This window comes from Pongo pygmaeus, chromosome 1 (genome assembly GCF_028885625.2).
Source record: "Pongo pygmaeus isolate AG05252 chromosome 1, NHGRI_mPonPyg2-v2.0_pri, whole genome shotgun sequence".
Lineage (NCBI taxonomy): Eukaryota > Metazoa > Chordata > Mammalia > Primates > Hominidae > Pongo > Pongo pygmaeus.
The window spans coordinates 23,596,699-23,609,716 of NC_072373.2; the positions used below are offsets into that span (position 1 = coordinate 23,596,699).

Below are 13,018 nucleotides of genomic sequence, written 5' to 3' on the forward strand. Positions count from 1 at the left end.
CCTGCTATTGGCCCCCACCTATCCTCACCCTCCCCTGCTTCTCAAACCTAATGTGCATAGAATCTTTAACACTCAGATTCCTGGACACTGCCGCCAGCAAAGTCCATTCAGGAGGCCTGAGTTGGGGTCCAGGAATCTGTATTTACATAGGTTTCTCAGGTGATTCTGGGCAGAAATCACTACCCCCAGAGACTCCCCCATGGAACATCCCCAGACCTGGTGGAAGGTGGGAGGTGCTGGAGCAGTGGGTTGTGGAAAAGCTGTCTGGGGCTAAGAGGAGGTGAGGAATGGGGAGCCCATCCCCAAAGCTTAGGGGCAGCTTGCCTCGTGGCTCCATCATAGCCAAGCTGGGCGGGTGGGATGGCTGGGCCGGATAACACCATATTAAGGAGACAGGAGTGGTCCAGGGAGGACAGAGCAAGTGGAGAAGTTTGGGTTATCTGAAGGTCATCTGGGTTGGAAGAGACTTTGGTCCTAAGTGCCTCAGTCCTAACGGATATGCACACCAACAAAACAGCTGGCAGTGCAAAGCATCCACATCCTCACACAGCATCCGTACAATTACACCTACAGCATCTGCAACATAACATCTCCAAAGAAAAAAAAAAAGTCTTCACAACATCTTAAAACCACTAACAATACAGGTTCAGAAACAGTCTACATTTTTTCCACTTTTTTTACACTTAGTAGTTACACTTAGTAATTTTTGATTGAGACAGCTTGGTTAAGTAGTATTCCCTGTTCTCCAAACACCTTCCGTCCCACCAGGACAGAAGAGGCTTTTTTACAATTTTTCAAGCCTGACCTGACCCCACAGCCAGACTCTCCACTCAGACCCTCAGAGGCCCAGCTCCTTCCGCTGCATGACAAAGGGTGGCTGCCCTCCCTCCTGACGGCTAATCAGCCCATTGTAAAAAGTTTCCCAATCCACATTCAAGCTCTTCTTTTGGCCCCTAGCTAATTGCTCAATTATTTTATTTCCCCAACAAAACTCTTCAGGCTGCTGGGAATCCACATTTAGGACCCAGGCCTGTATCTTGGGCCTCAGGAGTCTGGGGGATTTGGCCTTTCTCTGTTTGTCTGCTTCTCACGCCTCCCTGCCCCCTGCCCAGACCCGACCCTGGGTTGACTGAGTCCCCAGCTTGCCTGGGGCTGACAGATGACCCTACTGGCTTCAGGGGGTCAGGGCAGGACTGGAAATAGTTTGAGGGCGTGAAAAGAACTTTGGTATGAGAGTGGGAAGACCTGACTTTATGGGGGTATTGATCGTGGATCATTGACTGTGTGTGTTTGGGGAAGTTGTCATCTCTCTGAGCCTCATTTTCTCGTTTCTAAACTCCGGGGGGCAGGAGCATGGCCTGGATAGCCAATTTCAGTGTTAAGCTCTCTCTGATTCTACAAACTAGCAGGTGAAATAAAGAGGGTAAGTCGTCTGGCTGGACAAACCCCTCCATTGGTGCTAAATGTTCCCAGGCTCCTCCACCTAAGGGAGGTCCCCCAACATCAGGAAGGGATCTCAGTTTCCCAATCGTGGATCACTTGCCTAGGCTACCAGCAGCCCCCAGGGCCACCCTGAGCACTACGTGCCAGACACCCATCCCTGCAGGCAGGATCGGTCCTTAGAGAGGCTGGATATTGACTGTGTAGTTTCACCTCCTGTTGAGGGCTCTGCTCTAGCTTTGGTCCTGTGCTGAGAGGCCGATGCAGAAATATCAGCAAGACATCTGGGGGAGGCAGGGAATCAAGAAGGTGGGGGGTGGGGGTCCCTCCAGGGGGAGGCAGGGAATCAAGAAGGTGGGGGGGTCCCTCCAGGGGGAGGCAGGGAATCAAGAAGGTGTAGGGGGGTCCCTCCACTTTGCTATCTTCTCTGGAAATGAGGTTTCAATTTAGCTGGTCTGTTACCCCAGACCAGCTCAGGAGCTCCTGAATCCCCGGGGACCTCCAGAGGGTCTCAGCCCTGTGGTGTTTCCTAGCTGGAAGAGAACCTCGAATGGGCATCTGCAGGTCAGGGAAGCAGCAGCACCGGGGGCCTGGCCTCCCTCAGCCCTGGAACAGCAGGTTCCTGCTGAACCAGAACAGGGGCCCGTGAGGTCTCATTGTGAGTGTCCAGCCTCAGGGAGCTCCCAGTGGGTCTATATGTTGGGGGTCTGGGGAGGGGGTAGTGGCATGCAAGGACAGCCTGGGTGTTATATCCTTGGCACCAGTGATAAGCCACAGGGCTTCCTGTCGCCCAGTGGCAAGGGTAGTGGACTATTGCATATTTATGAAACACCAGCCCAGAACAGCTTCCAGAGACTGAGGCCCGCAGGTCCTGGCTTGCCTGTAAATGTGACAATTCTGCACCTTTTGGCCTGACTTAAGACCCAAATGTTTGCATCAAGTAAGTCCTTTCCCTGTTAATCACTTGCAAAGAAAGGCAACAGCTTCTCTTTTGAAGAAAGCTACTCTTGTCACAGAGAGAACAGGAGGTCCTGTTTGGACCGGACACAGTGGTGGGAATTTATATTTCATGGGATGTTCCAACTATGGGAGATGAGTGCCAAGATGGGATTTGAATTTCTCCTTGTGAATTACACAAATCCCATGGAAATACAGATGGGAGAGAAAAGGAAAGGGAAACAGAGAAGCAGCTGAGGTCATGATTCTATGACCCCAAGGGTCTCCTTCTCCCACCCCAGGGTCAGCTGTTAGGATTTCTGTATTTCCTCTTACCTTGGTTTGTGGACATATGTGACCAAATCCCTGTTCCTTCCCTTCAGATACCCTGAGCTCTAGCACCTACTATCTGTATGACCTTGGGCTAGTCAGACAACAGTTTTATGCTCAGTTTTTTCATCTATAAAATGGAAATAATAATGGCAACTTCCTCCTCAAGTTATGGTGAGAATAAAGAGTTAACAGTAAATATAAAACATTCTGAATAGTGCATGGCCCACAAGCACTATTAGCCACTGTGGTTATTATTTATGCTTATCTGTAGAGATGGGGTCTTGCTACGTTGTCCAGGCTGGTCTCGAACTCCTGGCCTCAAGTGATCCTCCTGCCTTAGCCTCCCAGAGTGCTGAGATTACAGGTGTGAGTCACATCACACTACGATTATTATCAGTGTTATTCTTATCCCTCCCCCTTCTCTGATGCTAAACACTCCCCCAACACACACACTACTAAAAGCCCTTCAGACAGCAGAGTCATTCTGGGGTGTGCTCTCCCCAGTGAGCTGGTAGACTGGCTCATGCCACCAGCACTCAGCTGGAGCCCAGGTCATTTCCAGACATAGAACAAGGGACAGAAACCTAGAAAGCAGAGGCCAGAGCTGCCCAGAGGCATGGCCTGTCCAAAGCCACAGGTACTGGGGGCAGATTGAGGTGGGAGCTCCCCATTCCTCCTCAAACACACATTTTAGACTGGCTGGGTTCAAATATGAGACTTCCATATGCAAATGCATATGTATATGTATATATATATATATGGTGGCATGAAGTCCCTGGGCTTTCATCCAAAAGAATTCCACCTTCGAGCACCAGAAGATTCCCTCTTCCTCTGCCTGAAATGTTTGAGGACAGAAGCAGGGGGATGACATGGAGAGACCTGTCAGTGACACAGCATTCCCACAAAGGGGCCAGAGTGCCCCCACTTAGAAGGTGAAGGGGGATGCCCCTTGCCCGGCAGCCCCCTCAGCCCAGAGTCCTTGTCCTCCTCCACCATCCTTACTCATGCGACAGGACATGGGCAAGTGAGGCTGTGGAGTCCTGGGAAGAGCTTCCCCCTGCACATCCTCAAATCCCCTATGCCAGTGCCAGGAGGAGGTGCCTACAGAGACAGATGCTCCATTTAGCTCCCAAGCCCTTCATTGAGGTTGGCGAGCAGGTCACTTCCCCAGGCAGTACTCTGACGTTGCATCTGCAAGATGCACCTGAAACTGACACCTGCCTCCTAAGGGCTGTGTGAATACACATTCAGAGCTTAGAACAATGACTGGCACATGCACTCAGGAAATGTGTGCTATTATTGTTGTTGATAGTTTTATAAAAAGCCACGACCTGGCCGGGCACGCTGGCTCATGCCTGTAATCCCAGCACTTTGGGAGGCCAAGGCAGGCGGATCACCAGGTCAGGGAATCGAGCCCATTCTGGCTAACACGGTGAAAACCCATCTCTACTAAAAATACAAAAAATTAGCCGGGCGTAGCATGCGCCTGTAGTCCCAGCTACTCGGGAGGCCGAGGCAGGAGAATCGCTTGAACCCAGGAGGCAGAGGTTGCAGTGAGCCTAGATCGCGCCACTGCACTCTAGCCTGGGTGACAGAGTGAGGCTACGTCTAAAAAAAAAAAAAAAGAGCCACGACCCTGTGAATGCAGATTTCAGGCGGATAATAATGATAGCAAACCCTTACAGAGTGTTTACCTGTCACTAGACACTGGGTGAAATATCCTGCATGTATTAATGCATTTAATCTTCACACTAACCCTATGAAGAAGACCTTATGATCATCGCCCTCTTTCCGTAGATGAGGAAACTGAGGCACTGAGAAGTTAACTAACTTGCTAGCAGGTCAGTTAGCAGATGGCAGTCCTCATATTTGAACGCGGCCAGTCTAAACTGTGTGTTTGAGGAGACACGGGGGGCTCCCACCTCAATCTGCCCCCAGTACCTGTGGCTTTGGACAGGCCATGCCTCTGGGCAGCTCTGGCCTCTGCTTTCTAAGTTCCTGTCCCTCATCTGTGTCTGGAAATGACCTGGGCTCCAGCTGAGTGCTGGTGGCATGAACTGGCCAGCCAGCTCACTGGGGAGAGCACACCCCAGAATAATTCTTCTGTCTGAAGGGAGGACTCTTGTGCTGTGGTCGTGTGACTGCAAAGGCACTTGCTGAAATTGCTGTTCCTGGGACTCCTAAAGACAGTGGAGCTGCCAGATTTGTGTCCTGACTGTGTCTAGACAGAGGATGTTATGGGGGGAGGGCAAGGACGGTGAGACAACCCTGAGGGATCCCTGGTGCGGGGACAGGCAGAGGGTGTGCAAGGAGTGTAGGTTGGAGGGAGATGACCAAGGGGCTTCTGTGAATGTGGCCAGAATCAGCCGGAAGGCAGAATCCTTCCCGCCCTTCCTTTATGATTTGCAAACCTGGACCCAGCCCAGCCTCCAGAAGAGACTTAAAGAGATTTAAGCAGCTGGCTAGCAGGACTTTGTTTTTCACAGAATAGACTCACTTTTTCATAGAACAGGGCTGGGGTAAGGCCAGGAAAATTCAACAGGCACTAAAAATATTGTCAAGCTGCTGACAGCACAGCCAGAGGCCCCAGGCCTGGGTGGCATCCAGACAGCCCTGTCCTTTCTAGACAGCCCCCTCCTCCAGGCTCAGGGACCTGTCTGGCTGTGAGCTCCCAGGAGGTCCCAGGGGTGTGACCTCCCTCCCTCCCTCCCTCCCTCTTCCCTTCACCCCAGGCCAGCCCAGGGCCAGCTATAAAGCTGGCCCAGCCTGGCTCAGCACAGCCAGCTGCCTGAGACCTTCCTTCAACCTCCTTAGAGGACAGCCCCACTCTGCCTCCTGCTCCTCCAGGGCAGCACCATGCGGCCCCTCTGGCTCTGCTGGGCACTCTGGGTGTTGCCCCTGGCCGGCCCCGGGGCAGCCCTGACCGAGGAGCAGCTCCTGGGCAGCCTGCTGCGGCAGCTGCAGCTCAGCGAGGTGCCCACCCTGGACAGGGCCGACATGGAGAAGCTGGTCATCCCCGCCCACGTGAGGGCCCAATACGTGGCCCTGCTGCGGCGCAGCCACGGGGACCGCTCCCGCGGGAAGAGGTTCAGCCAGAGCTTTCGAGGTGAGGCCCTCCCTCCCTGCTGCCCCCGGTCCCATGGTCAGGGGCAGGCCGGTTTTGCCCACTCTGGAGGTGTCAAAGGGCCCCTGGCCTTTTGGGACTCTGTGGGAGGCTGTGTGAGGGCCACGGTCCAAGGAGCAGTGAGGAGGAGCCGGGTCTGGGCCCAGGGTCTCCAGCTGTGCACTGAGGGCCCCCCTCCAGCCCAGGGGAGGTGCACCAGGCTAGACCTGCTGGAAAAACCAAGGCATCAGAGAAGGGGAGGGTAGAGGAGAGAAAGTAGAGCTGGGGGAGCAGGTGAGTGTGTGCCTCAAGGCACTTGGTGCAGCTGGACTCCCAGGGTATGTTTTCACTCTGCCACTCTGGTCTGAGCCTGACCTTGAGTAAATGGCTTTAAAATCCTCTCTCCACCATGTGCTCATCTGGAACGAGGGTATGACTACGTCTTAGCCATCTCCCAGCACTGTGAACATCAAAGTGAGTCCTTCAGGATAGAAGCATGTTTGGATAACTGAAAAATACCTAAGTAGACTACCTGGGTTATACCTGGCTGTCAGGGGTGCAGCTGGGCCTGAATCCTCCTGCAGCCTCTCGCCTCCCTAGCTCCTCAGTGCCCAGAGCTAGACCCCAGGCCAAGCACCTGGGTGAGGATTCTGCTCCCAGCATCTCAGCTGAGGCAAGCTTGCTAGCCAGGGTCCCACAGGCACCCCTGCCTGCTGGATGGAAATTGTTACTAAACAAGGCCCAGATCCAAGGGAGATTTTTAAACTGGGTTTACCCCAGAGATAGAACAGGGCCGGTGTTTCCTGGCCTGGCTGCCAGCTCAGTGGCCCTGCCATCCTCAGAGCTCCGCTAGAGTCGGGGGAGGCCCTGCTGACCCTGCTCTTGTCCCCAGAGGTGGCCGGCAGGTTCCTGGCGTCAGAGGCCAGCACGCACCTGCTGGTGTTCGGCATGGAGCAGCGGCTGCCGCCCAACAGCGAGCTGGTGCAGGCCGTGCTGCGGCTCTTTCAGGAGCCGGTCCCCAAGGCCGCGCTGCACAGGCATGGGCGGCTGTCCCCGCGCAGTGTCCAGGCCCGGGTGACCGTCGAGTGGCTGCGTGTCCGCGACGACGGCTCCAACCGCACCTCCCTCATCGACTCCAGGTGGGGGTCGCGCGGGCGCGCAGGGCAGGGGGAGGGCGCTGCTCGGCCCGGCTTGGGGGCAGGGACGCGGGGGGCGTTGCGGGGTCCTCAGGGCCCGTCCCAGTCCCCGCCCTCACGCGGCTCTGGGTCTCCGTGTCGTGTGTGTCATGTCTCAGGCTGGTGTCCGTCCACGAGAGCGGCTGGAAGGCCTTCGACGTGACCGAGGCCGTGAACTTCTGGCAGCAGCTGAGCCGGCCCCGGCAGCCGCTGCTGCTACAGGTGTCGGTGCAGAGGGAGCATCTGGGCCCGCTGGCGTCCGGCGCCCACAAGCTGGTCCGCTTTGCCTCGCAGGGGGCGCCAGCTGGGCTTGGGGAGCCCCAGCTGGAGCTGCACACCCTGGACCTCAGGGACTATGGGTAGGTGCCGGACTGGGCAGACCAGAGACAAGCAGCCACTGAGTGGTCCAGACCCCCGTCCCCAGGACTGTCTGGGGGACCGGATGGTGGCGGTGGGCGAGGGCTGGGGAGAGCGCGATGCAGACTGTCCCAGGATGCCAGCGATTGCCCACTATATGTCAGGGTTTCTAATGGCAGAAATTGTATTATTGGCCAGGCGTGGTGGCTCAGGCCTGTAATCCCAGCACTTTGGGAGTCCGAGGCAGGCTGGATCACCAAGGTCAGGAGTTTGAGACCAGCCTGACCAATATGGTGAAACCCCGTGTCTACCAAAAATACAAAAATTAGCCGGGTGTGGTGGTGCGCGCCTGTAATCCCAGCTACTCAGGAGGCTGAGGCAGGAGAATCGCTTGAACCTGGGAGGCGGAGGTTGCAGTGAGCCGAGATCACACCACTGCACTCTATCCAGCCTGGGGGACAGAGTGTGATTCCGTCTCAAAAAAAAAAAAAAGGAAAGAAAGAAAAGAAAAGAAAAAGAGATTGTACTATTCAGTCCAGGCGCAGTGGCTCACGCCTGTAATCCCAACACTCTGGTAGGCCGAGGTGGAGGATTGCTTAAAGCCAGGAGTTTGACACCAGCCTCAGCTACACAGTGAAATCCTATCCTTAAAAAAATTAAAAAAATAAAAAAGTTTTAAAGAAATGACAAAAATAAAATAAAAAATTGTAAGGCCAAGTATGGTGGCTCACGCCTGTAATCCCAGCACTTTGGGAGCCGAGGCCAGCAGATCACCTGAGGTCAGGAGTTCCAGACCAGCCTGGCCAACATGGTGAAACCCCATCTCTACTAAAAACATAAAAATTAGCTGGGGCTGGTGGCGGGCGCCTGTAGTCCCAGCTACTTGGGAGGCTGTGGCAGGAGAATTGCTTGAACCCGGGAGGCGGAGGGTGCAGTGAGCCAAGATCACAACATTGCACTCCAGCCTGGGCAACAAGAGAGAAACCCCCCCTCAAAAAAAGAAAGAAAAAGAACAAAAAAAAGAAATTATATGATTCATTTTATTTAAAAATATCTTTGATAATTTTCCATGGATTTTTATGTTGCCATTGACTCATATACACATGATTGTAATCATCTACTTTCACTTTACCCTTCTCCGTGATGAAATCTTTGAAAAATCCTAGCTTTAGCTGTTACTAGGGGCGATGAGCTTTCTTCCTGCTTTGGTGAATTCTTTCCTCATGGACCAGTTAACTCTCTGGAGCAGACAGGGGCTGTGTAGCACAGTGGTTAAGAAGAGGCCTTGGAACCGGTTGGCCTGGCCTCCATCTAGCTCTGCCTTCCACTGGCTGCAGGTCCTCTGGCACGTCACCGAACACCTCTGGGTGTCAGTGGCCTCAGGTGGAATGGGGTTAATGCTGGAACCTACCTGAGGATGAAATGCAGACATCACCTGAGATAATACATGTGAAGTACCTAGTTCATTGTCTGGCCTATTAGGAGACCTTTAATTAATAGTAGCCGATTTATTATTTATGTTTCAGATATGTTTATTCATTCATCTTCTCACAAATATCCAGCTTTTAGAACACAGTGAGAGCTGGATCATAAATCTCCCTCCTAGGTGCCCACTAAGCTGTGCCCCAGGCCTTCTGACCTCAGCCTTCCCAGCTGACCTCTGACCCTGCCTCTCTTTGCCCACACAGAGCTCAGGGCGACTGTGACCCTGAAGCACCAGTGACCGAGGGCACCCGCTGCTGCCGCCAGGAGATGTACACTGACCTGCAGGGCATGAAGTGGGCCGAGAACTGGGTGCTGGAGCCCCCGGGCTTCCTGGCTTACGAGTGTGTGGGCACCTGCCAGCAGCCCCCGGAGGCCCTGGCCTTCAAGTGGCCATTTCTGGGGCCTCGACAGTGCATCGCCTCGGAGACTGCCTCGCTGCCCATGATCGTCAGCATCAAGGAGGGAGGCAGGACCAGGCCCCAGGTGGTCAGCCTGCCCAATATGAGGGTGCAGAAGTGCAGCTGTGCCTCGGATGGGGCGCTCGTGCCAAGGAGGCTCCAGCCATAGGCGCCTGGTGTATCCATTGAGCCCTCTAACTGAACGTGTGCATAGAGGTGATCTTAATGTAGGTCTTAACTTTATACTTAGCAAGTTACCCCAACCCAATTTAGTGCTCCTGTATGACCTTCGCCCTGTGTCCTTCCATTTCCTGTCTTTCCTGTCCATCACCCATCCTAAGCACTTACGTGAGTAAATAATGCAGCTCAGATGCTGAGCTCTAGTAGGAAATGCTGGCATGCTGATTACAAGATACAGATGAGCGATGCACAAATTTTCAGCTGGGAGTTTCTGTTCTCTGGCAAATTCCTCACTGAGTCTGGAACAATAATACCCTATGATTAGAACTGGGGAAACAGAACTGAATTGCTCTATTACATGAGGAATTAAAACCTTCAAATCTCTATTTCCCCCCAAATACTGACCCATTCTGGACTTTTGTAAACATACCTAGGCCCCTGTTCCCCTGAGAGGGTGCTAAGAGGAAGGATGAAGGGCTTCAGGCTGGTGGCAGTGGACAGGGAATTGGGATGCCTGGATTCTGGTTCTGACAGGGCCACAAGCTAGGATCTCAAACAAACGCAGAAGGCTTTGGGTCGTCATTTCCTCTTAAAAAGGAGGAGCTGGGCTTCAGCTCTAAGAACTTCATTGCCCTGGGGATCAGACAGCCCCTACCTACCCCTGCTCAACCCTCTGGAGACTGAGCCTTGCCTGTGCATATTTAGGTCATTTCCCACACTGTCTTAGAGAACTTGTCACCAGAAACCACATGTATGTGCGTGTTTTTTGTTAATTTAGCCAAAGCAATTGAATGTAGATACTCAGAAGAAATAAAAAGTGATGTTTCACTCTGTGTCTGTTTTTAATTTCCAGGAGCAATAATGGGGAATGAGAGCAACATAATGATCTGAAGAAAGGACCCCCAACCTCTAGGGCGCACTGAAGACTATAATAGCTAAATTTATATAGATGAGGCTTTCATTTATGATATTTCTATTTTCTCACACAACTCTCATTCCAAAAATATTAAACAATCACTCACATATGTCTTCTCTTTAGTTTATGTGTTGCCAAAGCAAGCACTGCAGCCTCATTTTTTTTTGAGACAGAGTGTGGCTCTGTCACCCAGGCTGGAATGCAGTGGCACGATCATGGCTCACCGCAAACTCCGCCTCCCTCCCAGGTTTAAGCGATTCTCACACCTCAGCCTCCCGAACTACAGGCATGTGCCACCATGCCCAGCTAATTTTTTTTTTTTTTTTTTTTTTTTTTGAGACGGACTCTTACTCTGTTGCCCAGGCTGGAGTGCAGTGGCATGATCTCGGCTCACTGCAACCTCCTCCTCCTGGGTTCAAGCAATTCTCCTGCCTCAGGCTCCTTAGTAGCTGGGACTATAGGCGTGCGCCACCATGGCCGGCTAATTTTTTGGGTTTTGTTGTTGTTGTTGTTGTTGTTGAGATAAGTCTCGCACTGTCACCTGGGCGGGAGTGCAGTGGCGTGATCTCAGCTCACTGCAACCTCCGTCTCCCGGGTTCAAGCGATTCTCCTGCCTCAACCTCCCAAGAAGCTGGGATTACAGGCGCCCACCACCATGCCCGGCTAATTTTTTGTATTTTTAGTAGAGACGGGGTTTCACCATATTGGCCAGGCTGGTCTCGAACTCCTGATCTCATGATTCGCCTGCCTCGGCCTCCCAAAGTGCTGGGATTACAGGGGTGAGCCACCGTGCCCGGCCCTTGGTATTTTTTTCGTAGAGACGTGGTTTCACCATGTTGGCCAGGCTGGTTTCGAACTCCTGATTTTAGGTGATCTGACCGCCTTGGCCTCCCAAAGTGCTGGGATTACAGGCATAAGCCACCGTGCCCAGCCTAATTTTTGTGTTTTTTTAGTAGAGACAGGGTTTTGCTATTTGGCCAGGCTGGTCTTGAACTCCTGACCTCAAGTGATCCACCCACCTCAGTTTCCCAAAGTGGCATGAGCCACTGTGCCTGGCCTGCCTCCTATTTAGAAAGCACTGTAACCCCTAAAACAGTGGTGATGGGCAATGGGGGTTGACAATAGTGTGGTAAGCGAGCTAACATTTCTTGACCATTCACTATGAACCAGGGAACTGGGCTAGGCATTGTCACATGTCACTTAATTCTTGCAGCTATCCCATGAGGTGGATATTATTAATCCTATTTTTTAGATGAAGAAACAGCCTGAGGTAATGCGAGTGTATTGAATCTCTATCCCACAGAATGGGTTATAAACTTCTTCCTATGCCAGTCCCCAATAAGCTGCTTTGCTGATGACACAGGCATTAGGTTAGAACGTCATTTGGGAGCTGTCTTATGCAATTCCCCTCCATTTAGCTTTCCCATTCAGCTGGGTTTCCTTATGCTTGTCTATGGAGAAAGTTATACCGCAAAATGATGGTTCGGTCAATGACAGACCACATACACAATGGTGGTCCCATAAGATTACAATGGAGCTGAAAAATCCCTATGGTCTAGTGATATCATAGTCATTATAATGTCCTAGCACAACCCATTACTCGTGTTTGTGGTGATGCTGATATAAACACACTTACTGTGCTGTCAGTTGTATAAAAACATAGCACATGCTAGGCCGGGCAGGGTGGCTCACGCCTGTAATCCTAGCACTTTGGGAGGCTGAGGAGGGTGGATCACCTGGGGTCAGGAGTTCGAGGCCAGCCTGACCAATATGATAAAACCCCATCTCTACTAAAAAAACAAAAACTAGTCAGGCATGGTGACGGGCGCCTGTAGTCCCAGCTACTCAGGAGGATGAGGCAGGAGAAGAATCACTTGAACGCTGGAGACGGAGGTTACAGTGAGCTGATATCACACCACTGCAGTCCAGCCTGGGTGACAGAGCGAGACTCCATCTCAAAAAATAAAATAAAGTAAAATAAAATAAAGCACAGCACATGTAATTATATATAGTATATAATACTTGATAAGTGACTGTTACTGTTATGTATTTACTATACTTTTTATTATTTTAGAGTACTCGTTCTACTTATTAAAAAAAAAAGTTAACTGTAAAACAGGCTCAGGCGGTTCCTTCAGGAGGAATCCAGAAGAAGGCATTATCATAGGAGATGACAGCTCCATATGTGTTATTGCCCCTGAAGACCTTCTACTGGGACGAGATGTGGGGGTGGAAGACAGTGATATTGCTGATCCGACCCTGTGTAGGCCTAGGCTACTGTGTGTGTTTATGTTTTATTTTTTAACAAAAAACTTAAAAATTAGAAAAAAATAAACTTTTTAATAGAAAAAGCTTATAGAATAAGGATAGAAAGAGGCCAGGCGTGGTGGCTCATGCCTGTAATCCTAGCACTTTGGGAGGCCGAGGCGGCAAATTGGCTGAACTCAGGAGTTTGAGACCAGCTAGGGCAACATGGTGAAACCCCAACTCTACTAAATACAAAAAAATTACCTGGGCATGGTGGCGCATGCCTATAGTCCCAGCTACTCGGGAAGCTGAGACAGGAGAATCACTTGGACCCGAGAGGCAGAAGTTGCAGTGAGCCGAGATCACACCACTGGACTCCAGCCTGGGCGGCAGAGCAGGACTCTGTTCCCCTCCAAAAAAATAAAAGAATAAGGATAAAAAGAAAAAT

At 51.8% G+C, this 13,018-nt stretch overlaps 1 protein-coding gene across 1 annotated transcript; it reads left to right on the forward strand.

Moving 5' to 3' along the window:
- The first annotated feature begins 5,209 nt into the window (after positions 1-5,209).
- On the forward strand, positions 5,210-10,235 carry LEFTY2 (left-right determination factor 2). Its single transcript, XM_054502009.2, has 4 exons — positions 5,210-5,815; positions 6,705-6,951; positions 7,107-7,346; positions 9,033-10,235. The coding sequence occupies exons 1-4, from the start codon at positions 5,566-5,568 to the stop codon at positions 9,394-9,396; spliced, it is 1,101 nt and encodes a 366-aa protein (XP_054357984.1). The 5' UTR covers positions 5,210-5,565; the 3' UTR covers positions 9,397-10,235.
- The last annotated feature ends 2,783 nt before the right edge of the window (positions 10,236-13,018 follow it).